General features: G+C 42.3%; 1 protein-coding gene across 1 annotated transcript in view; it reads left to right on the plus strand.

The window, feature by feature from the left end:
• PPME1 (protein phosphatase methylesterase 1) overlaps positions 1-23751 on the plus strand; it is a 96306-nt gene that overhangs the window by 70463 nt on the left and 2092 nt on the right. Inside the window, exons 6-13 of the mRNA XM_047752637.1 lie at positions 83-237; positions 1493-1583; positions 4078-4143; positions 9084-9207; positions 14967-15096; positions 15960-16004; positions 22346-22410; positions 23275-23342. Coding sequence (XP_047608593.1) covers positions 83-237; positions 1493-1583; positions 4078-4143; positions 9084-9207; positions 14967-15096; positions 15960-16004; positions 22346-22410; positions 23275-23342 — 744 coding nt within the window. The remainder of the gene's footprint in view (positions 1-82; positions 238-1492; positions 1584-4077; positions 4144-9083; positions 9208-14966; positions 15097-15959; positions 16005-22345; positions 22411-23274; positions 23343-23751) is intronic.

The raw sequence follows: 23751 nt of genomic DNA on the forward strand, positions 1-23751 counted from the left end.
TCAGAGGGGGGAGTTGGGGAAGAAAACTGTCCTTACGGTGCCGTCAGAGAACATTCCCTGCTTTTCTTCCTTCTCTTTGCAGAGATGTGGGCAATGTGGTCGAAGCCATGTACGGGGACCTCCCCCCTCCAATTATGCTGATTGGACATAGCATGGGCGGGGCTATCGCAGTCCACACAGCGTCATCCAACCTGGTGCCAAGCCTCCTGGGTCTGTGCATGATTGATGTTGTGGAAGGTAGGTTTTCTCAGTGCTGACCACGTCAAAATCTTTGACTTAGCTGAGACCTCCATGGTAAATTATTATTTACTTCTCTTATCTTGAAGTATGTTCCTCTTTTTTATTTTTTTAAATTTTTAGCAATTTTTCCGAGGATTTCTAATTTTTCCATTATAGCTGATTTACAGTGTTCTGTCAGTTTTCTACTCTAAACAAAGTGACCCAGTCACACATACATATATACATTCTTTTTCACACATTATCCTCCATCGTGCTCCATCGTAAGTGACTAGATACAGTTCCCAGTGCTATACAGCAGGATCTCATTGCTTATCCATTCCAAAGGCAATAGTTTGCATCTATTAACCTAAGATTCCCAGTCTATCCCACTCCCTCCCCCTCGGCAACCACACATCTATTCTCCAAGTCCCTGAGTTGTCCCTCTTTTTAAATATTATTTTGTGGCAGAGGCTTTCCAGGTATTTTTAAATTGGGGTATGATTGACATATAATTTGCATTAGTTCCAGGTGTACAATGTAATGATTTGATGTATGTATATCTTGTGAAATGATCACTGCCATATGTCTAGCAAACATTAATCACCACACACAATTACATTTTTTTGTGTGATGAGAACTGCTAAGATCTCTCTTAGCAACTTTTAAATATTCAGTACAGTGTTATTAATTATCGTCACAATGCTGTATATTACATCCCTAGGACTTATTTTATAACTGAAAGTTTGTACTTTTCATATCTTCACCCATTTTGCCCATACCCCACGTTATATAATCATTTTACATGTCATCAAAAACTCTTCATAAATATCTTTAATGTCTGCATAATATTTCAGTTGTATATATGTCCCATAATTTTATTTACCATTTAAAAAGCAACTGCCATGTCTTTTATGACCCAGGCCTAGAGGTCATACTATTGCTTATACAAGCCAGCCCTATTCGGTGTGGATGGACCATGAATACCAGGAGGCGGAAACCACTGGAGGCCATCTTGGAAACTGGCTGTTACATCAGTCTTCTGAATTTTCTTAAACTGCTTCTTTTTTCCCTCAAGCGTCACTTTATTCTGCTGTCAGTGAGAGGAGTTGTAGACAGTTGATTCAATAAATATAAATGCTCAGAACATTTTAAGTGGTGTGGTTAAAAAAATTTTTTTGGCTGCGGGATAGAACCCAAGGCACAGCAGTGACAGTGTTGAACCCTTAACTGCTAGGAAGCTCCACGTTGTTAAAATTTTCTGTTTAACATCTAGGTACAGCCATGGATGCACTTAATAGCATGCAGAACTTCTTACGTGGTCGTCCTAAAACCTTCAAGTCTCTGGAGAATGCCATTGAATGGAGGTAACCCACAAATCTATATTGTCTATTTTGTTGTTGTTGTTGTTGTTGTTGTTGTTGCTATTTCTTGGGCCGCTCCCGTGGCATATGGAGGTTCCCAGGCTAGGGGTTGAATCGGAGCTGTAGCCACTGGCCTACGCCAGAGCCACAGCAACGCGGGATCCGAGCCGCGTCTGCAACCTACACCACAGCTCACGGCAACGCCGGATCGTTAACCCACTGAGCGAGGGCAGGGACCGAACCCGCAACCTCATGGTTCCTAGTCGGATTCATTAACCACTGCGCCACGGTGGGAACTCCCTACATTGTCTATTTTTTAAGTGTTAGATTGTAGCTTTCATTTTTTATCAGCTCAAGTATCAAGTTGAAAGCAATAGTTGGATTTCCAAGCCTTAGCTTTATTGTAATGTCATATATGGAAATGTTATATAAAGTGCAGATTTATTTATTTATTTATTTATTCACTTATTTATTCATTGGCTGCACTTGTGACAGGTGGAAGTTCCCAGGTGAGGGATTAAACCTACTCTGCAGTTGTGGCCTGTGCCATAGCTTCGACAACACCACATCCTTAAACTGCTGCACCTGTATAGGGATCTTACAAGGGCAGATTTTTAAGGGAAAAAAAAAAAATTTTTTTTTTTTTTTGGTCTTTCTGCCTTTTCTAGGGCCGCTCCTGCGGCATATGGAGGTTCCCAGGCTAGAGGTCGAATCTGAGCCATAGCCACTGGCCTACGCCACGGCCATGGCAATGCCAGATCTGAGCTGCGTCTTCAACCTACACCACAGCTCACGGCAATGCCAGATCCTTCACCCACTGAGCAAGGCCAGGGATCAAATCCGCAACTTCATGGTTCCTAGTTGGATTCGTAACCACTGAGCCACAACAGGAACTCCAGAAAATGTTTTAAATGTTTAATACTTGGCTCAGTTGTCTAAAACCCATCCTTTTTCCAATACACTACAGTACCTCCTAGAATCATAGTAATTTTGGATCATCTGCTATGTAGATGTTCCCGTCTCTAGGGTGAGAGTTTGAACTGAGAGTCTAAGCCCTTTTCCACCTCTGATGCTCCTGGTTCTAGATTCACTTTCTAGAGAAGATAAACAGATGCGTATTTCCTTCTCAGTTGGGATATTGGTTGAGGAGAGGATGAGAGGTGACAAAGTGAATAAAAGCAAGTAAGATGACTTTTTGGAGAAGTTTTGTTGTACAGGAGAGCAGAGAAGTGGGGTAGTATCTAGTAGTGAATGTGGGGTTGGGTATTTTTTTAAAGGCTAAAGAATGTTTCTAAAGGATGTTTTATGATGACCACTAGAGAAAAAAAATGACAACACACAAGAGAGAGTAAGTAAAGGAAACAAGGTCTTAATCCGCAATAGAGAATGGGAACCAGGGCCCAATGTTAGTCTTGGGTAGAAACATTTCCTATATTAAACAGTCTTCAGGACAGAGCATATGATTATAAATACTGGTGGGTTGGAGGTCCCTTGTGGTGCAGTGGGTAAGGATTTAGTGTTGTTATTGTGGCAGCGTTTGTTGCTGTGGCTCAGGTTCAGTCCCTCATCCCAGAACTTTCATGTGCTACAGGTGTAAACAAAAAAATAAACAAGTAAAATAACTTTAAATAATTTAAATACTGGTGAGTTTGTAGATTTAGTTGGTGGTGGAAAAATGAAGTAATAGCTTTGATTGCTTCTGTTTATCATTAAAATAAGGAACAAGGTCAGTGTCCAAGAGGGGTATACTTTAAACTTTTATGTAATTTTTTTTAAGCCATAAACTGAGATTTAATGAAATGCGTTCTGGTGATGGTCCTCCTGCTTCAGGTGATGTTCCCGGTTCCCCCAGGACAGGCAGTCATTTTGTGGTGCACTTTGCCGATTCTGAGAGTCTGCACTCCTAAGCTCTATATTATTGCGTGCGAGACCCTCCATCAGCTAGCCCCTGCCTTCCTGTCCTATTCTGAACCTCTCCTCTGCTTCTCCTTGCAGTCTGCCCTCTAAAAATCATCATCCTGCCGACTTTTTCACATCGCAGTGCCTTCCTTCACCATGTGCCTTCTGCCTGTTATGCTCCGACCAACCTCTTAGCTTCCATCCTCAGTTTAGGCAGGACTTTGGGGAAGCTTTCTCTAACCTCGTTCCAAATGTAATGATTTCGTCGAACCTTGCCCTATTATAATAAAACTGTTTATGGTTCCTTCTCCCCACTGAATTATGTGCTTCTTGAGCACAGCCCTGGCACATAGTATCCTCTTGGTAGGTATTTGCAGAACCAAAATGGCTTCAATGCCTTTACCTAATTTTTACTGCTTGGCTTATAGCATAATGACCAAGTAGGAAGTAGTGGAAGTCTCTATGTTAAGCTACACTGGTAACCACTATTTTTTAGAAGATCCCACACAGTGTGCAGAAGTATTGATTTGACCTTTGGTGACATGGTAAGATGGATGCTTAATAACCTCCTTTCTCCCATCTCACTTTTCTCTTCTAGTGTGAAGAGTGGCCAGATTCGAAATCTGGAGTCTGCTCGAGTCTCAATGGTTGGCCAAGTCAAACAGTAGGTCTTATTTTCCCCTTGGGCAGGTTAGAGGCTGAATTACAGATTGCTTTCTGGCCATACACCTCTCCTACCATCCTTCATTATTTTAGATAATTTTTATAAGTGAACTCGGCCAGCTATGTAGATTTTCTTTTTTTCTTTTTTTTTAATGTCTTCTATTTAAGTCTTGAAGCTATTTTGAGTTTATTTTTGTTAACATTGTAAAGGTATGTTTATTGATTTACATGCAGTTGTCCAGTTTTCCCAGTACCACTTGCTGAAGAGTTGTCTTTTTCCCTTTTTTTTTTTTAAAGACAGGATTTTTATTTTATTTTATTTATTTATTTATTTATTTTTTGCTTTTCTGCTTTTTAGGGCTGTACCCACAGCATATGGAAGTTCCCAGGCTAGGGGTCCAATTGGAGATACAGCTGCCAGCCTACGCCACAGCCACAGCAACACAGGATCCGAGCTGCATCTGCAACCTATACCACAGCTCACAGAAACACCAGATCCTTAACCCACTGAGTGAGGCCAGGGATTGAACCCACAACCTCATGGTTCCTCATTTCCGCTGCACCACAATGGGAACTCCATCTTTTTCCCATTTTATATTCTTGTCTCTTTTGTCAAAGATTAATTAAACATAGGTGTGTGGGTTTATTTCTGGGCTCTCTATTCTGGTCCATTGATCCATATGACTGTTTTCATAGCAATACCACACAGTTTTGATTACTGTAGCATTGTGAGATTGTCTAAAGTCTGGGAGATTTATGTCTTCTGCTTTGTTGTTTTTTTTTCCCCTGGGAATTGCTTTGACAATTCTGGGTCTTTTATGATTGCATATAAATTTGTTTTGTTTTGCCTCTTCTAGGGCTACTCCCGTGGCGTATGGAGGTTCCCAGGCTAGGGGTCTAATCGGAGCTGTAGCCACCGGCCTATGCCACAGCCACAGCAACGCCAGATCTGAGCTGCGTCTGCAACCTACACCACAGCTCACGGCAATGCCAAATCCTTAACCCACTGAGCAAGGCCAGGGATCGAATCCGCAACCTCATGGTTCCTCGTCAGATTCCTTAACCCCTGCACCACGATGGGAACTCCCTACATATAAATTTTTGGATTGTTTGTTCTAGTCCATGAAAAATGTCTTGGGTAATTTGATAAGGATCACATTATAGATTTTTTGGGGTAGTATGGCCATTTTAACAATATTAATTCTTCCAATCCAAGAGCATGGGGCATCTTTCCATTTCTTTTGAATTATCTTTAACTTACTTTATTAATATTTTGTAGTTCTCAGCATTTAAGTCTTTCCCCTCCATGATCAGGTTTATCATGGGTATTTAATTTTGGGAGGTGTGATTTTATTTTATTTTATTATTTTTTTATTGTATGATTTTATCTTTTCCATTTTAGTTGATTTACAGTGTTCTGTCAGTTTCTACTGGCCCAGTCATATATATATATGTATTCACACACACACACACACACACACATATATATTCTTTTTCTCACATTGTCTTCCATCATGTGACAAGTGACTGGATATAGTTCCCTGTGCTATACAGCAGTATCTCATTGCTTATTCACCCCAGATGCAGTAGTTTGCATCTATTAACCCTGGACTCCCAGTCTATCCCACTAGATTTTCTTTTTTTTTCCTTTTTTGAAGAAATCCCAACTCCAAATAATATCTTCTGTATAATACTAGATTACCTTATTAGCACAACTCCCGGTGCTGAAGGTGAAGAATACCGGAGAAAGGACATTAAATTAAGTATTTACTCTGCTACCAGCAGCTGTGGTTTCATTATGGTAACAGTTTCTTTCTGAGCCAAACCTGGTTGTGAGGAGAGTTCGCCTAAAACCTTTGGCATAGCCTAAGTGAAAGCCAGATTCTAAAGGTGAGCTAAGGTGATGTAGCCCAGTTGACCTTCCTGGATAGGGTTACATGAGTTCTAGATACTGCTTTATGGTCACAAAGTAAACTTTAGGTGAACTGGGAAAATGTTGCCTACTGGAACAGATAGGGAGCACAAGAGTTGATGAAAATGATAATAGCATTATTGAATATCTGCTGTTTGCCAGGCACTGTGCAAGGTATTTTATATACTCTGTATAAATTTTACAACCTTGTGTTAATGGAAAATAATTCTACGTACAAAAGTAGAATAATATAATGAACCCCACTGTTCACATTGCTCATCTTGGCCAGTTTTATTTCATCTTGGCCAGTCTTATTTCACAGATTTCCTCTAAGCACAAAATATTTTGAAACAAATTCCAGATCAATATAATTTCCTCTGTAAGATTCCAGTATGCTCTAAAAAGTGAGGACATTTTAAGCACAGTCAGGAAGTTCCCTTTTGGCACAGTGGATTAAGAGTCTGGCGAGCCACAGCTGTGGTAGGCCTCAACTGGGGCCGCTTCAGTCCCGGGCCCAGAAATTTCCACGTGCCACAAGCGTAGCCAAAAACAACAACAAAAATTGCAATACCACTATCACACCTAAAGAAAGTAAAAATTCCTTAATATTACCAAACGTCTAGTATTCACTTTTCTGATTGTCTCATAAATTTCAGTTCAAACCAGAATAGGGTAGATATATAGCAATAAATCAATAAATCTCTTAAGTATCTTTTAATCTGTAGGTTCTGCTTCTATTTCGAACATTTTTTTTCCTGGCAATTTTACGTGTTGAAGAAACTTGGTTGTTTGCCCTGTAGCATTTCCCACAGTCTGTATTTGCTCATTGATTTCTCAAGGTGTGAGTTAACGTGTTCCTTTGTTTCCTGTATTTTCCGCAAGTTGTTAGTTAGGTCAGAGGTTTGATCAGGTTCAAGTTTGTTGTTATTTTGGTTTTTTTAATTGTTTGCAAGAATCGGTGGAATTGTGTACTGCCATCAAGAAGCACGTAAGGTCTGACTGTCTTTTTTTTTAAATGTTTGGGCCCACTGATGATCATTACCTGGATTCATTCATTAATTCACTTGTTCTCTCTTATTTAATCCTTACAGTACCTCTTCAAGATAGATATTGTTTTATAGGGAGGAAATGGAAGTTCAGAAAGGTCAAGTGACCTTCCCAGGATTACATAGCTGATGAATGACAGAGCCTCTGTGTATTTAACTTTAAAGCCTGTGTCAGGGATTTTATGCCTGAAAGGGCAGTTTGAATAGTAATATCTGGCAGACACAATGCAAGGCTTTAAATAAGCTGTGAGACTGCCCAGTTTGCAGTGCTTAAGTATTTGACATCTAACTTGTCTAAGCAGTGGTAAAGCATTTTGAAAGGAAGTTACTTATATACAGGTAGTTCTGTGATTTTTAGATTTTTACTTTAAGTGTTGCTTAGTTATATAAACCTGTGTATGTAAGAGTTTGTGTGTTTTAGTTATCACACAGATATCAGCTGGAACCCTCCTGCCTTTCTTTCTTTCTTTTTCTGTTTTTTGCTTTTAGGGCCGCACCTGTGGCATATGGAAGGCTAGCAGTTAAATCGAAGCTGCAACTGCTGCCTATGTTACAGTCATGGCAGCCCCGGATCCAGGCCACATCTGTGACCTACACTGCAGCTTGTGGCAACGCCAGATCCTTAAACCACTGAGCCAGGCCAGGGATTAAACCCACATCCTCATGCATACTAGTTTGGTTCATTACTGCTGAACCACAATGGGAACTCCCTTCCTGCCTTTCTTGATCTGGGTATAATTCTCTTGAACCTCCAAATCCACTGCTGTGCAAATCCAGAGCCCCTGCTCTTTCTTGGTTACTTTGACTTAGATACGAAACTTGACGCCTCAGCTTCCATAGAAAACCTGCACTAACAAAATATTTGTGAACATACACTTCACCGAAGCTTCTGTAGAAGAGACAGAGAAGAGGTCATCATTCTTAAAACCCACTACTGAAGTTTCACTGACCCTTCGATTTAGCTTACTCTCTTTATCCTGCTTGTTCTGTCTCCTCTTCCTCCTCTCTCCCTTTTCAGGGACGAAATGACAGATTCTCTGTCCTGCAGAGCAGACTTTGGCATTAACTGCTACCTGAGCCCTTGGGATTTTACCTTTGGCACATGTCAATTCCCTTTAAAAAGGAATTATGGTACCAGCTATTCCTATAATAATTTTTCTACAAATTCCCTTTAAAAAGGAATTATGGTACCAGCTATTCCTATAATAATTTTTCTACAAATTCCCTTTAAAAAGGAATTATGGTACCAGCTATTCCTATAATAATTTTTCTACAAATTCCCTTTAAAAAGGAATTATGGTACCAGCTATTCCTATAATAATTTTTCTACAAATTCCCTTTAAAAAGGAATTATGGTACCAGCTATTCCTATAATAATTTTTCTACCTGGTTATATAATAAAGAGCTGTTATTTTTTAGAGGAACGGATCAGGTATTCTAATCTCTAAGGTTCATCTGGCCCTGGTTATGGTAATTGCCAGTTTCTGTCAGCTAATTAAAAGTGGGGGCCTTCTACCATTCTCTTTGAGCCTTGTTCTGCTATAAGTAGGGTACAGTGGAAAAGTGCCATGTTTTAGAGTTAATTGGGCCTGGATTTGCCTGCCAGCCTTATCCACTCATGAGCTAAGTGATCCTTTTCACTCTTCAGGGCTGCTTTATGGGATTGCTGTGAGGATTATGTAAGGCACCGCCAATAAACCTCTTGTCACCTTGCCTCAGGAAATGCCTACTCCCTGCTGTGGGTCAGTGTGGGTGCAGGAACTGGACACCACCAACCCTTGGAGCATAGTCAGGCATTGGCCCAACCTTCCACAGCCCTGGTATAATCGTACATTTTTAAATGCACATTTTCCACTTCGCCTTCTCCAAGGAGCGTTGTTAAGTTTTAACTAATGTTTGATTATAAAAGGACAGAAATAACAGCATCTCTAAGGCAATTTGTGTGTAGAAGAGGTGTGTGATACTTTTTTTTTTTAATGCTAGGTGTGAAGGAATTACAAGTCCAGAAGGCTCAAAATCTATAGTGGAAGGAATCATAGAGGAGGAAGAAGAAGATGAAGAAGGAAGTGAGTCAGTAAACAAGAGGAAAAAGGAAGATGACATGGAGGTGGGTGAAAGCCTATATTCCCAGAAGGATGGGGTAGGGATGGTTCAGAGTGTGCGAGGTGGGGAAAGGAAGGTAACATTGTCCTTTTGGTCCACTGTGAGGTATTTTAGGGGACAAAGCTATTACCGTCTGAGATACGTAGGTTAACTCTAAGGTACAAAGCACTTCTTGGTAGCTCTGACAGATTGTAACATAAAACTTACCGTCCTACCTTTCCCTTAAACAGACTGCTGTCTTATCAGGTACCTTCTCACCTCTGTACTTCTGTTCCTTTGGTTATCTCATGAGATTTTCCCATTTCCTACCAGTCTACGCTTAGCCTATCCAGATCTGACCCATCTTTCAAGGTGTATCTCCTTGGGAAAGTTTTCTGTTCTTGGTTTATACTTCCTCTGCAATACAGCACTGAAAGTCTGTAGGACCCAGCTTAGTACTTTCTTTTCTGAAGTTGTGACTGAGACATGGAACGGTTTTTCATAAGCCACAGTGAAAAAAATTATGGTTCCCCCCCCCTTTTTTTTTGTCTTTTTAGGGCCACACCTGTGGTATATGCAGGTTCCCAGACTAGGGGGTCACATTGGAGCTTTAAGCCACCGGCCTACACCACAGCCACAGCAGTTGGAATCCTAGCCCCATCTGCAACCTACACCACAGCTCATGGCAACGCTGGATCCTTTAACCCACTGAGCGAGGCCAGGGATCGAACCCACGTCCTTGTGGATGCTAGCCAGGTTCATTATTGCTGAGCCACGATGAGAACTCCCCCAAAATCATGGATTTCTGATAGTTATCCCTAGAATGCAGATTCAGTGTCCTCTAATAGCACAAGAATTGACTCCCAACAAAAATAACCTATGTATTTTCAAGGTAGGAACTGATGTTCTGTATGAATTTTCTTTGGCCTTCAGCTCAGGATTGTGTGCCTAATACATGCTCTGTGAGTATTTGCTGAGCATTTGATTTGAGGGTAGTAGCGGGAATGGATGCTTTTTCTGGGAAGTGATGAGTGTGTGTGAGCCATGGGCTTTCTGCGATGGATTATGAGTATCTTACTGAGACCAGTAATGGACTTGGTGTACACCACATAGTCCTTTGCATTTGAAGATTTGTTAGCAAGGAGGAGAGTACATTTTTAAAATAATATTTTTAATTTAATGAAGATCTTGTCATCCTTAAGATTGGTGAGTAATACTTTACCTCCTTGGAGTTTACAAAATTATACGTAATGCGTGATCGGTTTGCCCTCCAATACTCTGTAAGGTGAGGGAGAGCTTTTCTTCCGTATCAACAGTGTAGAAACTGAGACTCAGAGATGAGGAGCTTTGTCCAAGGTAATCAAGCAGTGGTTAGCAGACTCTCGATACAAAGTGTCAGATACTTTTTACCTTTTATTTGCTAGGATCTATACTGAGTATTTCACGTTCTCTCTAGTTCTCCTTTTGGCTCTGCATTATAGCTGTTTGCAGTATTTTACAACTCAGATGCCCATACTTGCCTGTGGTCACACTTAAATGTTAGTGTTAAAACACACCCAGCTCCTCTGAATTTTAATTCTCATTCAGCATATAGAGGTTCCCAGGCGAGGGGTCATATTGCAGTTGCAGCTGCCAGTCTATACCACAGCCACAGTAACGCGGGCTCCAAGCTGCATTTGTGGCCTATGCCACAGCTTGTGGCGGTGCTGGATCCTTAACCCACTGAGTGAGGCCAGGGATCAAATCCGCATCCTCATGGATACTAGTCAGGCTCCTAACCCACTGAGCCACAACGGGCACTCCTCCTTGTAATTTTTTATAAGCCCAATTATATGGAGTTTTATGAACTCCAGCAATTTTGTTAGGAGGGCAAACCAAAGCACAGCAATCAATAAAGGAGAGCTGAACGGTCTTCACTTGAGGAAGGACACATTAGACAAAACTCCTATAGTCACAACTTCTTGGAACTAGAAGATAGATAAGTCCAGAAGGCAACAATTCTGTAACGTAAACTTCAAAGTTGCTAAAAGATTAGATCTTAATTGTTCCCACCACAAAAAAAAAAAAAAAAAAAAGCATCATGTGACATGGTGGAGGTGTTAGCTCACTCTGTGGTGGTAATCATGCTGCAATATTAAATATCTCAAAGCAACACATTGTAGACCTTGAACAGTGTTGTATGTCAATTATTCCTCAATCAGTGTAAACTAATAAAACGATGGAAACCACATTAAGAATGATAGTTAAACTTAACAGCAACAAAAAAACCCAGGCATAACTTCTTAGGGGCGTCTCTGTTAAGCACAATATAAAAAGTTGTGTTAAAACAAAAATCTTTTATTCACACTACCTGCCCTTTGTTGCAAAACTCCTAAATGAACTAGCTGCTTTTTGCCTCCTCAGAGCAGTTTTCTCAGGGATGAAAAAGATGCTTGAGATGCTGTCTCCTGGGCTTAACTCCTAGTTTTGTCCACTGAATAAAATAAAACTCTCAACTTAAAAAAAGGAAAGAAAAGAAAACAAAAATAAATAAATAGAGTTGTGTTTGAAATGACCCTGAGTTATATACATGAGGTCAGTTGCATCCATTCTGCTCTGTAGAAGCAGACAAGTTATACATTTTTATTGGAGATGGCAGACTCTAATACAAAATGGTTAAAATACAGAAAAGAAAGGGAAAATATTTCAGCTTTGGTCCTTAAAGGAATAAAATTCAGTTGTCGAGGAGATATTTCTTCATGCATAAATCTCTGTCTTTTTTAAACCACTTTATTGAGTGATAACTTACCCAGAGTATACAATTCAATGATATTTAGCACAGTCACAGAATTGTGCGATAATCACAACAATCCAGTTTTTGAACATTTTCATCATTTCTTAAAGAAATGTCGTAGTCATTTGCAGTCACTTCCCATTTTTCTCCACCTTTCCAAGCTTGGACAACCATAACTCTACTTTGAGTCTCCACGGATTTGCCTAATTTGGACATTTAGGGACTATGCATGTGTCAATGCTTCATTCTTATCTATGGCTGAATAATATTCCACTGTATAGATAGACCACATTTTTTAATCCATTCATCAGTTAATGGACATGTGGGTTATTTCCACTTTTTGTCTTTTCTGAATAATGAGTTATTTAGTGAGAACTGGAAGACCCAAGTTTCTTGACTTCCCATTCCGTGATTTTTTTTTTTTTTTTTTTTTGCTTTTCCTAGGGCCGCACTAGTGGCACGTGGCGATTCCCAGGCTAGGGGCCAAATCGGAGCTACATCTGCCAGCCTACACCACAGCCACAGCAATGCCAGATCTGAGCTGCGTCTGCAACCTACAGCTCACGACAACACTGGATCCTTAACCCACTGAGTGAGGCCAGGGATCAAACTCAAAACCTCATGGTTCCTGGTTGGATTCATTTCCACTGCACCACGACAGGAAACTCCCCAGTGATCTTTTTCTTAAAATTGTGGGATAGTCAACCAAAGGTCTTTATATAGCAATGGAAGCCAATTAATAAGACCAGAAAAGTACTTGTCTGCCTCTGCAAAAGGAGATCTTCCTACAATGGAAGATGAGCTCCGATGGAAGACCAGTTGAACTGGCTAGAGGTCAAGGGATCACACACCTTGGGGAGGCATGGTATTGGTGAAATCTCTGATGTTATAGTTCCTCTGTGTCTAGAGTGGGGTCATGATGCAAATGAACTGATTGCCTGGCAGGAGAGTAGAAAGGTGGGAACGAGGAGCCAGGTCTTTGCAGTTGTGCCTGTATATCTATCATCAGGCTTATGTCTGAGTTTGTGCCTAGGTTCCCTGGTTCTAACTTGCCTGCAGCGAAGCCCGGGATCCTCGAAGTTGGGACATGGAGGGTTTGAACTGAGAGAAACCAAGGCAGTGACTTGAGCTCTTATTAATTCCCAGTATGTCAAAGAAAGAATATCAACATCAAGGACTGGAGAGGAGAGATGCACTTGATGGCCTAAAAAAACCTTATCCTTTATCTCCAAATTCCTTACAGTATTAGCCTATTCCTCCACTAGGTCTCCCATCTCCCCTCTTCCTTATCACCAAAAGCTTCAGACTTCACCTAAATCATAATCTTCTTCTCATCATCTCCAGACCAGGGAGGACCATCTAATTTTCTCTAATTCACCGCAAACAAAAAATGTCTTTAGGAGGTAGGGAAGAAAAAAATAAGTTTATTTTAAAAATTGTCGTTTTAAAAAAACATAAAATTTACCATCTTGGTGTTCCTGTTGTGGCTCAGTAGTGAAGAACCCAGCTAGTATCCATGAGGACTTGGGTTCGATTCTGGCCTTGTTCAGTGGGTTAAGGATCCGGCATTGCTGTGAGCTGTGGTGCTGTGGTGTAGGTCACAGATGTGGCTCGGATTCCGTGTTGCTGTGGCTGTGGCGTAGGTGGGCAGCTGTAGTTGCAATTCAACCCCTAGCCTGGGAACTTCGTATGCCGAGGGTGCAGCCCTAAAAAGACAAAAAAAATTACCATCTTAATCATTTTAAAGTGTGTAGTTCAGTAGTTTTAAGTATGTTCACAGTAATTGTGCAGCCAGTCTCCAGAATTTTCTCAAATTACAAAACTGAAACTGTGCCATTAAACAACCCTCCTCTTCCCCCTCCCCTGGCCTCTGATAATCACTATTCTACTTTCCGTTTCTGTGAATTTCACTGTACTTTAGATACCTCATACAAGTGGAATCATACAGTATATGTGATCATTAGTGATCACTGCAAATCAAATCAAAACCATAATGAAATATCATTTTGTACCCATTAACATGGCTACTGTTAAAAAAACAAGATTACAAGTATTGACAAGGCTATGGAGAAATTGGAGCCCTGTGCACTGTTGATGGGATTACAAAATGGTACAACTGCTATCAAAAACAGTATGGCATTACTCAGTTAAAAATAGAACTAGGAGTTCCCATCGTGACTCAGCGGAAATGAATCTGACTAGTATCCATGAAGACACAGGTTCAATCCCTGGCCTCGCTCAGTGGATTAAGGATTCAGCATTGCCACGAGCTGTGGTGTAGGTTGCAGATGCAGCTCAGATCTGGCATTGCTGTGACTGTGGTGTAGGCCGCCACAGCTACAGCTCCAATTTGACCTCTAGCCTGGGAACCTCCATGTGCCTGAGGTGCAGCCCTAAAAAGACAAAAAGTAAAATAAAATGAAAATAGAACTGCCTTATTATCTAGCAACCCCATTTCTGGGTATATAGACAAAAGAAATGAAAGCAGGGTCGTCGTCTTCCTTTTTATTTATTTATTTATTTACTTATTTATTTATTTATTTTTATGGCTGCATATGTAGGCATGTGGAAGTTCCTGGGCTAGGGGTTGAATTGGAGCTGCTGCTGCCAGTCTATACCACAGCCACAGCAACTCGGGATCTGAGCCACATCTGTGACCTACACCGCAGCTTGTGGCAATCCCAGATCCTTAACGCAGTACGCCACAGCGGGAGCTCTGAGAAGCTCAATCTTAGGTCTACCATTTACTGTCTTTTGATCATAAGAAAGATTCCTAGGTTCACTAATAGAAGTAAAAAGTAAACTTTGACTATCTAAACTATGATATTTGACTACAGATATTACAATAATAACATGCCATAAGGCTGTTAAGGATTAAATATATATTAAAATGTCTGGGACATGGTAGGCCCTCAAGTTTCTTTCCCTTGCCTTTTCTCAGGGACCTACTTTTTATCTTGTGCCTCCAGGGGTTGCCCTCAGAGACTCAGCATTTGCTTTTATTCCTCCAGACCAAGAAAGACCATCCATACACTTGGAGAATTGAACTGGCAAAAACAGAAAAATACTGGGATGGCTGGTTCCGAGGCTTATCCAATCTCTTTCTTAGTTGTCCTATTCCTAAATTGCTGCTCTTGGCTGGTAAGTGTGTATTTGTATGTATCAGTGAGCTTGCGTTGCCATAACAAAAAACCATAGACTGGGTGGCTTAAAGAACAAATTAATTTTCTCGTAGTGCTGGAGGCTGGAAGTTTGAGATCAGGGTTCCAGCCTTGTCAAGTTCTATCGAGAACTTTCTTACTGGCTTGCAAACAGCCACTTTTTCGCTATGTCCTTTCCCGACAGAGAGTGAGCGCAAGCTCTCTGTGTTTATTTGTATAAGGACACTAATCCTGTCATAAGAGGGCCCTGCCTTGTGACCACATTTAACCTTAATTACCTACTCATTTAACCTTAATTATGCCCCTATCTCCAAATATGGTTACATCGTGAATTATATAAAATTTGGGGAGGACACAGTTCAGTCAGTGGCAGTGTCATCTGAATATGTCTTTGTTAAAACTGTTTATTGAGTGGGTGGCAACTTCCCTAGTGAAGTACCAGCCTCACTCATTTGTGATCTCTCCTCCTCCCTGTGCCAAATCCCCAAACCTGATCGAGTCTGGAATGGCCTGATTCTGGCCTGGCCTGTGTACCTGGTCAAGCCCAAGTCCTTCTCCTTGAGAGGTATAAGGATATTCTGAACATAATGGAAATTAAAAAAGTAAAACCCTGTTTTCAGAAACCAATTAAAATAAGCAAAGTGATTACAGGGAACCTCAGCCCAGAAAGCTTTATGTGGTAATAATGTATCCTCAAGGAGTTAGGATTGGCCTTAACATGAATTGAGAATGTCATCGTGTTTACAACTTTGTAACAATTTTTATTTGGTACTTCAGCAGCAAAGCCTGTTTCCCACAGCCTTTTCTAGTAAACTACTTATGGATTTTCTTATTTTGTTCTAGGTGTTGATAGATTGGATAAAGATCTGACTATTGGCCAAATGCAAGGTAAGTCATGAAAAAATTATGTTTTTAGCCCCCTTAAGGACAGAAAAATTGGCAGAGTCATGTGGAAATGAACGTTCTAAAATGGTGGGGTGCAGTGAAGAGAGCACGAGCTTTAGGGTTAGACTCAAATTTGACATCTACCTCTGCTCTTGACCCACCACATGATTATGGGCAAGTATCTTCCTTTTCTTTTATCTTTTTCTTTTTTTCTTTTCCTATTACTTAATGAATTTTACATTTACAGGTGTACAACAATCATCATGACCCAATTTTACAGCATTATGATCCCAAACCCCCAGCACATCTTACGATCTTTTGTATTTCTGTGATGTCCATGGTAACTTCTTTTTCATTTCTAATTTTATTTGAGTCCTCTCTCTCTCTCTCTTTTTTTTTTTCCTTGATAAATCTGGCTAAGGGTTTATCAATTTTGTTGATCTTTTCAAAAACCAGCTTTTAGTTTCATTGATCTTTTCTGTGGTTTTCTTTGTTTCTATTTCATTTATTTCTGCTGTGATCTTAATGATTTCTTCTGCTCACTTTGGTTAGGTCTTGTCTGTTCTCTCTTTAGTTGCTTTTGGTGTAAAGTCAGGTTGTTTATTTGAACTTTTTCTTGTTTCCTGAGTAGGCTTGTATTGCTATAAACTTCCCTCTTAGAACTGCTTTTGCTGCATCCCATAGGTTTTGGATTGTTGTCATTGTTATTGTTTGCATCTAGGTATTTTTAAATTTCTTCTTTGATTTCCTCAACGATCCATTGGTTGTTTAGTAGCATGCTGTTTAGTCTCCACGTGTTTGTGTTTTTCGCAGTTTTTTTCTTGTTGATTTCCAGTCATGTCGCGTTGTGGTCAGAAAAGATGTTTGATATGATTTCAGTTTTCTTAAAGTTACGAAGGCTTGATTTGTAGCCCAGGAAGTGATCGATCTTAGAGAATGTTCCATGTGCACTTGAGAAGAATGTGTATTCTGTTGCTTTTGGATGGAATGTCCTATAAATATCTATTAGATCATCTGGTCTAATGCTTCATTCAGGGCCGGTGTTTCCTTGTTGATTTTTTTGTCTGGATGATCTGTCCATTGCTGTAAGTGGGGTGTTAAAGTCCTCCACTATGATTGTGTTATTGTCAATGTCTCTGTTGCCTTATATATTGAGGTGATCGTGTGTTGGGCACATATATATTTAAAATTGTTACATCTTCTTCCTTTTGATCATTATTTAATGTCCTTCTTTGTCTCTTATAATATTCTTTATTCTAAGGTCTGTTTTGTCTGATATGAGTATTGCTACGCTAGCTTTCTCTTGATTCCTGTTTGCATGGACTATTTTCTTCCATCTTCTTACTTTCAATTTGTATGTGTCCTAGAAGTGAAGTGGGTCTCTTGAAGACAGCATATATATGGGTCTTGTTTTTGTATACATTCAGTCAGTCTGTGTCTTTTGGTTGGGACGTTTAGTCCATTGACATTTAAGGTAACTATTGATATGTATGTTCTTACTGACATTTTATTAACTGTTTTGGATTTGTTTTTGTTGCTCTTTTTTCTTCTCTTGTTCTCTTCTCTTACGGTTTGATGACCATCTTTAGCATTGTGTTTGGAGTGCTTTTTCTTTTTTTTCTTTTTTTGTCTTTTTGCCATTTCTTGTGCCGCTCGTGCGGCATGTGGAGGTTCCCAGGCTAGGGGTCCAATCGGAGCTGTAGCCACCGGCCTACACCACTACCACAGCAACTCGGGATCCAAGCCGCGTCTGCAACCTACACCACAGCTCACGGCAATGCCAGATCGTTAACCCACTGAGCAAGCGCAGGTTGCAACCTCATGGTTCCTAGTTGGATTTGTTAACCACATGATGGGAACTCCTGGAGTGCTTTTTCTTATTTGTATGTATATCTATTATGGATTTTTGATGTGCAGTTACCCTGAAGTTTTGATACAGGAGTCTCTATATATATGAGATTAAGTTTTTGGTCTCTTAACTGCAAGTGGATCTCCATTGTCCTGCATTTGTACTCTCCTCATGATTTCTGATTTCGGTAGCATATTTGTGTGTGGATGATTTCCTGCCTTTACTATATCTATGCCTGGTGAGCCTTGTCATTTGTAATATTTTTGTTTGTAGTTGTGGCCTTTATTTTTCCACCTAGAGAAGTTCCTTTAGTATTTGTTGTTAAGCTGGTTTAGTGGTGCTGAATTCTCTTAGCTTTCGCTTGTTTGTAAAGTTTTTGATTTCTCCTTCTAACCTGAATGAGAGCCTTGCTGGGTAGAGTAATCTTGGCTGGAGGTTTTTTCCTTTCATCACTTTAGATATATTGTGCCACTCCCTCTGGCCTGCAGAATTTCTGCTGAAAAATCTGCCCATAACCTTATCGGGGTTCTCTTATATGTTATTTTTTTCTTTTCCCTAGCTGCTTTCAGTATTTTTACTTTGTCTTTAATTTTGGTCAGTTTGATTAATATGTGTCTCAGGTTGTTCCTCCTTGGGTTTATTTATATGATACTTCTTTGCTTCCCAAATTTGAATGAGTGGTTCCTTTCCCATGTTAGGGACATTTTCAGCTATTATCTCTTCAAATTTTTTTTCTGGCCCTTTCTCTCTCTCTCTCCCTCCCTTCTGGCACCCCTATAATACAGACACTGGTGCATTTAACGTTGTCCCAGAGTTCTCTTAGACTGACTTCATTTCTTTTCAACCTTTTTTCTCTTATCTGTTCCATGTCAGTGATTTCCACTAGTCTGTCTTATGCCTCACTTATTCAATCTTATGCCTCTAATGCTTCTAATGAATTTTTTATTTCAGTTATATTTTGCATCTCTGCTTCCTTAATCCTTCAACCTTGTATTTCTTTGCTCAGTGTGTTTCTAATTTATCAATCTTTGCCTCCAGTTTATTTTCAGAATCATGAATCATCTTCTCTTATCATCAGTCTAAAGTCTTTTTCATGCAGGTTGATAATCTCCAGATCACTTAGCTGTTTTTGTGGGGGCGGTTCTTGCTCCCCTGTCTGAGTCACAATCCTCTGCCTTTTCATTTTGTGTAGACTTTTGGTGTGGTCTCCTTTTTGGCAGATAATGGAGTTATAGCTTCTCAATAGAGTTGTAGCCTCTTGCTTCTGATATCTGCCCTCCTTGTAGCTGAAGCTGGTGTGGGGGCTTGCTGCAGGCTTCCTGATGGGAGGGACTGGTGGCTGCCCCCTGGTGGGTGGAGCTGATTCTTATCCCTCTGGTGGGTGGGGCTTTGTCTCTGGGTGAGATTAGAGGTGGCTGTGTGCCTGAGAGGTCTTTAGGCAGCCTGTTTCCTGATGGGTGGGGCTCTGATCCCTCACCCCCACCCCACCCCAATTATTACTTGGCCTGGGGCTTCTCAGTCCTGATAGGTGAGGCCCGATTTTTTCCAAAATGGACACCTCTAGAGGAGCTCATGCTGATGATTATTCCCATGACCTTTGCCTCCAATGTCCTTCCCCTACCCTGAGCCACAGTCACCCCCTGTTTTCCCAGGAGATCCTCCAGGAACTGTAGGCAGGTCTGACCCAGATTCCTATCGAGTCTCTGCTCTGCCCTGGGACCCAGTGCACATGAAAGCCTGTGTGTGCCTTTCAAGAATGGGGTCTCCGTTTCCCCCAGTCCTGTGGTGCTCCTGCACACAAGTCCCACTGGCTTTCAATGCCAGATGCTCCAGGGGCACTTTCTCCCAATCCCAAATCCCCAGGCCTGGGGACCTGACGTGAGGCTCGGAACTCTCACTCCCGTAGGGGAGTCTGTGATGCAGTTACTTTCCAGGCTGTGGGTTGCCCACCCAATGGGTATAGGCTTGCTTATATTGCATAATTTCCCCTCCTACCGTCTTGTAGCCTCCTCCTTGTCTTTTGGAGTAGAATATCTTTTTTGATAGTTTGCAGTCTATTTGATTGAAGGTTGTTCAGTAGTTGGTTTTAATTTTGTTTCTTTTATGAGAGAGGGTGAGCTCCATTCCTTCTACTCTGCCATCTTAATCCCGTTCTACATTCCTTAATAACAGTTGTTCAAAGGCCCTGAATGATTCTCAGGCTCTGGCCCTAGACCCTCATACCCTTCCCTTCCCCCAGCCAGAGTGTCCTAAGGCTTTGAGCAGGACCATGGGCTGGGACTGTGTGACTTTTATGAAGCTGATGTTGATAATTCTGAGCTTAGACATTTTCCCTTAAATTCAATCAAGCAAAGCTTTTCTAAGCACTCTTTCTGTGTAAGAACTATGCTTGGCGCTGGGCACACAGAAGAATCAGACGTGGCCCTGATACTCTCTGAAAGCAGTTAATCTAGACTGGAATAGCATTTGGACCTAGCCGTGATCACCAGCCTCAGAAGCAAGCAGTCCTGGGTTTGAATCACTCTTACTGGTTTTGTGGCCTGAGTGAATTGCTAACTTTAATTCTGAGTTTCTTTATCTATAAAATGGAGATAATGAAATATCTCAGTACAGTTGTGTGAGGTTTAAATGAAAAAATGTGGTTAAAGTAAGATAAACGATGGCTTCATTGTGTCTAGGAGGTGCTCACAATTCCTCATGAAATGCCCTTATTGCCTCAGTAAGGATTATGCCAAGCCCACCTTCTCTTTCCCAGCATTCCATGAGTATCCATAGAGTCAATGGCTTGGATGAGGGATACCACCCGTAAAGCAAAAGGAAGTGGCGCAGTCAGCACAGGTGATAAATATAGCTTTCCCAACAGTGTGTTCGAACCAGTAGAATTAGTTACTGAATCCTGGGAACCCAGCACCCATTCATGGTGTGAGTTGGTGAATAATTTAGTCTCTCTGAACCTAAAATTCCTCCTCTGCCATTGTGAGGACTCCCCCTGATTGCATTATTTTATGTGGTCCGGGCACAGTGTCGTTAGCGGGAGTTCTCCCCGTCCTTATTCCCCTCTTCCAAAGAGGAGTGAAAAATGCACCCCGAGTCACGAAGGCCAGGATGGTTTGAGTTGTAAGTTTTATCAGGTAATTTGCTCAATCATTCACTCATCCAGGACGTACTAAGCGCTCACTCGGTGTCCAGCCCTGTGCTGGGCCCTGTTAGGGATCTCGAGCAAGTGATGACCCTGGCCCTGCTCTCACGTGGAAATGACACACTCTTAGGGAGATGGGCACAGTGGCATTTAGAGAGTAGCTTTTAGAACAGGAGGGGCACGAGCTTCTCTGTGTTTGGACCCAGGCGCATTAACAGTAAGTAGTACATGAGGAGACACAGGGAAGAGGGGACTAGGCAGGAACACCCACGGGCAGCTTGCTGCAAGGGAGGCCATAAGCTGGACCTTCCTGCATGGAGTGTTCTTGGTCCCTCTGTTGGCCAAGGAGCCTGGGCAAATCACTTCACTAATCATGGCCTCAGTTTCATCATCTCAAAAAGGAATTTCAGCATTGTTCCTGCTTAATGTTATAGCGTAAATTTGAGGATCGCCTTTACTAATGGATAGATGAGTATTTTGGAAAATTCGTAAAGCACTGTGTAACAGAGGTAGGAGTCGCAGAATGTGATCACCAGAGGGGCTTCCAGAGCTTGCTTCCTTATTTGGTAAGTGGAGACGCTGAGGCTCTGAGAGTCTGCTCTCCCTGCCTGTAGAAGCTCTGGGTCCCGTCTTCTTCGAGGTCTTTAGCAGTGGTCTCTGGTCACTGTTCATAGCTGTCAGGGTAGCTGTGAGCTTACAGTGATCTACAAGACAGTGTGAGAAGGTGCTTATTTAGTAGGAGTCTGGCACGTAGTGAACCACTCGGGTGATAACTTCTTACTGTAGTAGTCAATCCGCAAATCCTTCATGTAGCTTACAAAGCCCTTGATGGTATGGTCCCACTTTACCCTCCAGCCTCACTGTTAACTCTCAGGAGCACCATCCCCCAGTTTTTCTTTTCAGGAGCAAAGGCCATTTGATCCTTCTTCCCTTTGTGTGAGTGATTTTTTTCTGTGCGGGAAGCCTTCCTGGATCCCTGTTTGTGTTCTTCCAGTTCTGTGTGCTCACTGTTTTCATAGGAACTACAGGCTGTATTAAAATACTGGTTTTCGTGTTTTGCTCTCACACTATAGTGTAAATAAGAATTGTTTCTATGTGTCTGGCCCGAAGTAAATGCACACCAAATAGTTCAGAAGGAAAAAGTGAAGGAAAAATGATTTGCTCAGGGTTACAATTTCAAGTATTACTGTTTTTATAATTATCAAGTATTATTATCAAAGGCTTGGCAACTGAGTCCAGAGTATGGGGGTGGGGGTGGGGGGGCCCTGCCTCCTGAGGAGGCCCGTGAGGCTGCAGAGCTGGGAGGAAGAGGACCGTTTTAGTCCCTGAGGAGGCTTTGGTGTGTTTCTTCCCCAGGAAAGTTCCAGATGCAGGTCTTACCCCAGTGTGGCCATGCGGTCCACGAGGATGCCCCAGACAAGGTGAGTCTAGTGCTTGATGACTGAAAAAAGGACAACTGTGAAAGTGACTGCGGCTGTCACAGAATATAGAACAAGCCTCTGCGTCAGCCGGGTCGCCTGCAGCAGCTGCTGTGGGCCTCACAGATGCGACCCCACTGGCCCCCAGACCTCTTCCCGGCAGCTGTCTGTGTGGCACTGAGGAGCTACGGATCTTCTGCCCTTTCATCCCAGCACCCCTTGGTTAAGATCTTTTTTTTTTTTTTTGTCTTTTTAGGGCCACACCCATAGCATATGGAGGTTCCCAGGCTAGGGGTCTAATCCGAGCTGTAGCCCCCAGCCTACACCACAGCCGCAGCAACGCGGGATCTGAGCTTCATCTGGGAACCACACCACAGCTCACGGCAATGCCGGATCCTTAACCCACTGAGTAAGGCCAGGGATTGAACCCGCAACCTCACGGTTCCTAGTTGGATTTGTTTCCACTGCCCCACGACGGGAACTCCCCTCGGTTAAGATCTTAAGCTCTCCTTCTCCATTACCTCTGAAAGCCAAAGGCAAGAAGCGACCATCGGGGTAGAAACTGCTCCCTAAACCACCGTCACAGGTAGGAATTATTATGTGCTGCTCTTGTAGGGACAGAGCACTCTGTAACTCTGAGGCATAAATGAGCCTGCATGTGCATTCCTCCTGACTTCGCCAGAACCAGCCCTGACAAGGCTGATAAGGAGGAGGCTCCTAGGCCAGCCAGGACCCAGGTCCTGTTGATTTCAGCATCCCCAGACCTACAGGACCCACGAGTCTTACCTTTCAACAGAGTCCACAGGGCCTCCCAGCCTGAGCCCACTGCTGCCCTCCACACGGCTGGAATGCCTCTCCCTTTTCCAGGTCGCTGAAGCGGTTGCCACTTTCCTGATCCGGCACAGGTTTGCAGAGCCCATCGGCGGATTCCAGTGGTAAGGAGGTCCAGCGTGTAAGGAGCCCCGCAGCGCACGCTCCAACAAAGCCGTGTCTGCAGGGTTGTCAGCATCTGCTATGCCCCACCCGGGTTAGGTCACCATGCCTTTCCTCTGCCTCGGCACCGAGCCCAGCGTGTGTGTCTCTCCGTGGGCTCTGGTCCAGTGAGTTGTTGCTGAGCCGACGTTAAATGGTGCCAGTCCCCCAGCCCCCACTGTGATGTGTGCTTATGAAACACCCCCTCCCGGGGAGGCTGGGATGGGGATCCTCCTTTTCCAGGCTCTTAGTGACTTCCGTGTGCCTCTGCCCTGCTGCCGAGGAACGGGGGGCAGGCTGTGAGCTGTGTGGCGATCCAGAGCAGGCCTGCCAGGCTCGGCAGCATTAGCATGTGGGTCAGGTAACCCTTTG

Source organism: Phacochoerus africanus, chromosome 11 (assembly GCF_016906955.1).
Source record: "Phacochoerus africanus isolate WHEZ1 chromosome 11, ROS_Pafr_v1, whole genome shotgun sequence".
NCBI classification, from domain to species: domain Eukaryota; kingdom Metazoa; phylum Chordata; class Mammalia; order Artiodactyla; family Suidae; genus Phacochoerus; species Phacochoerus africanus.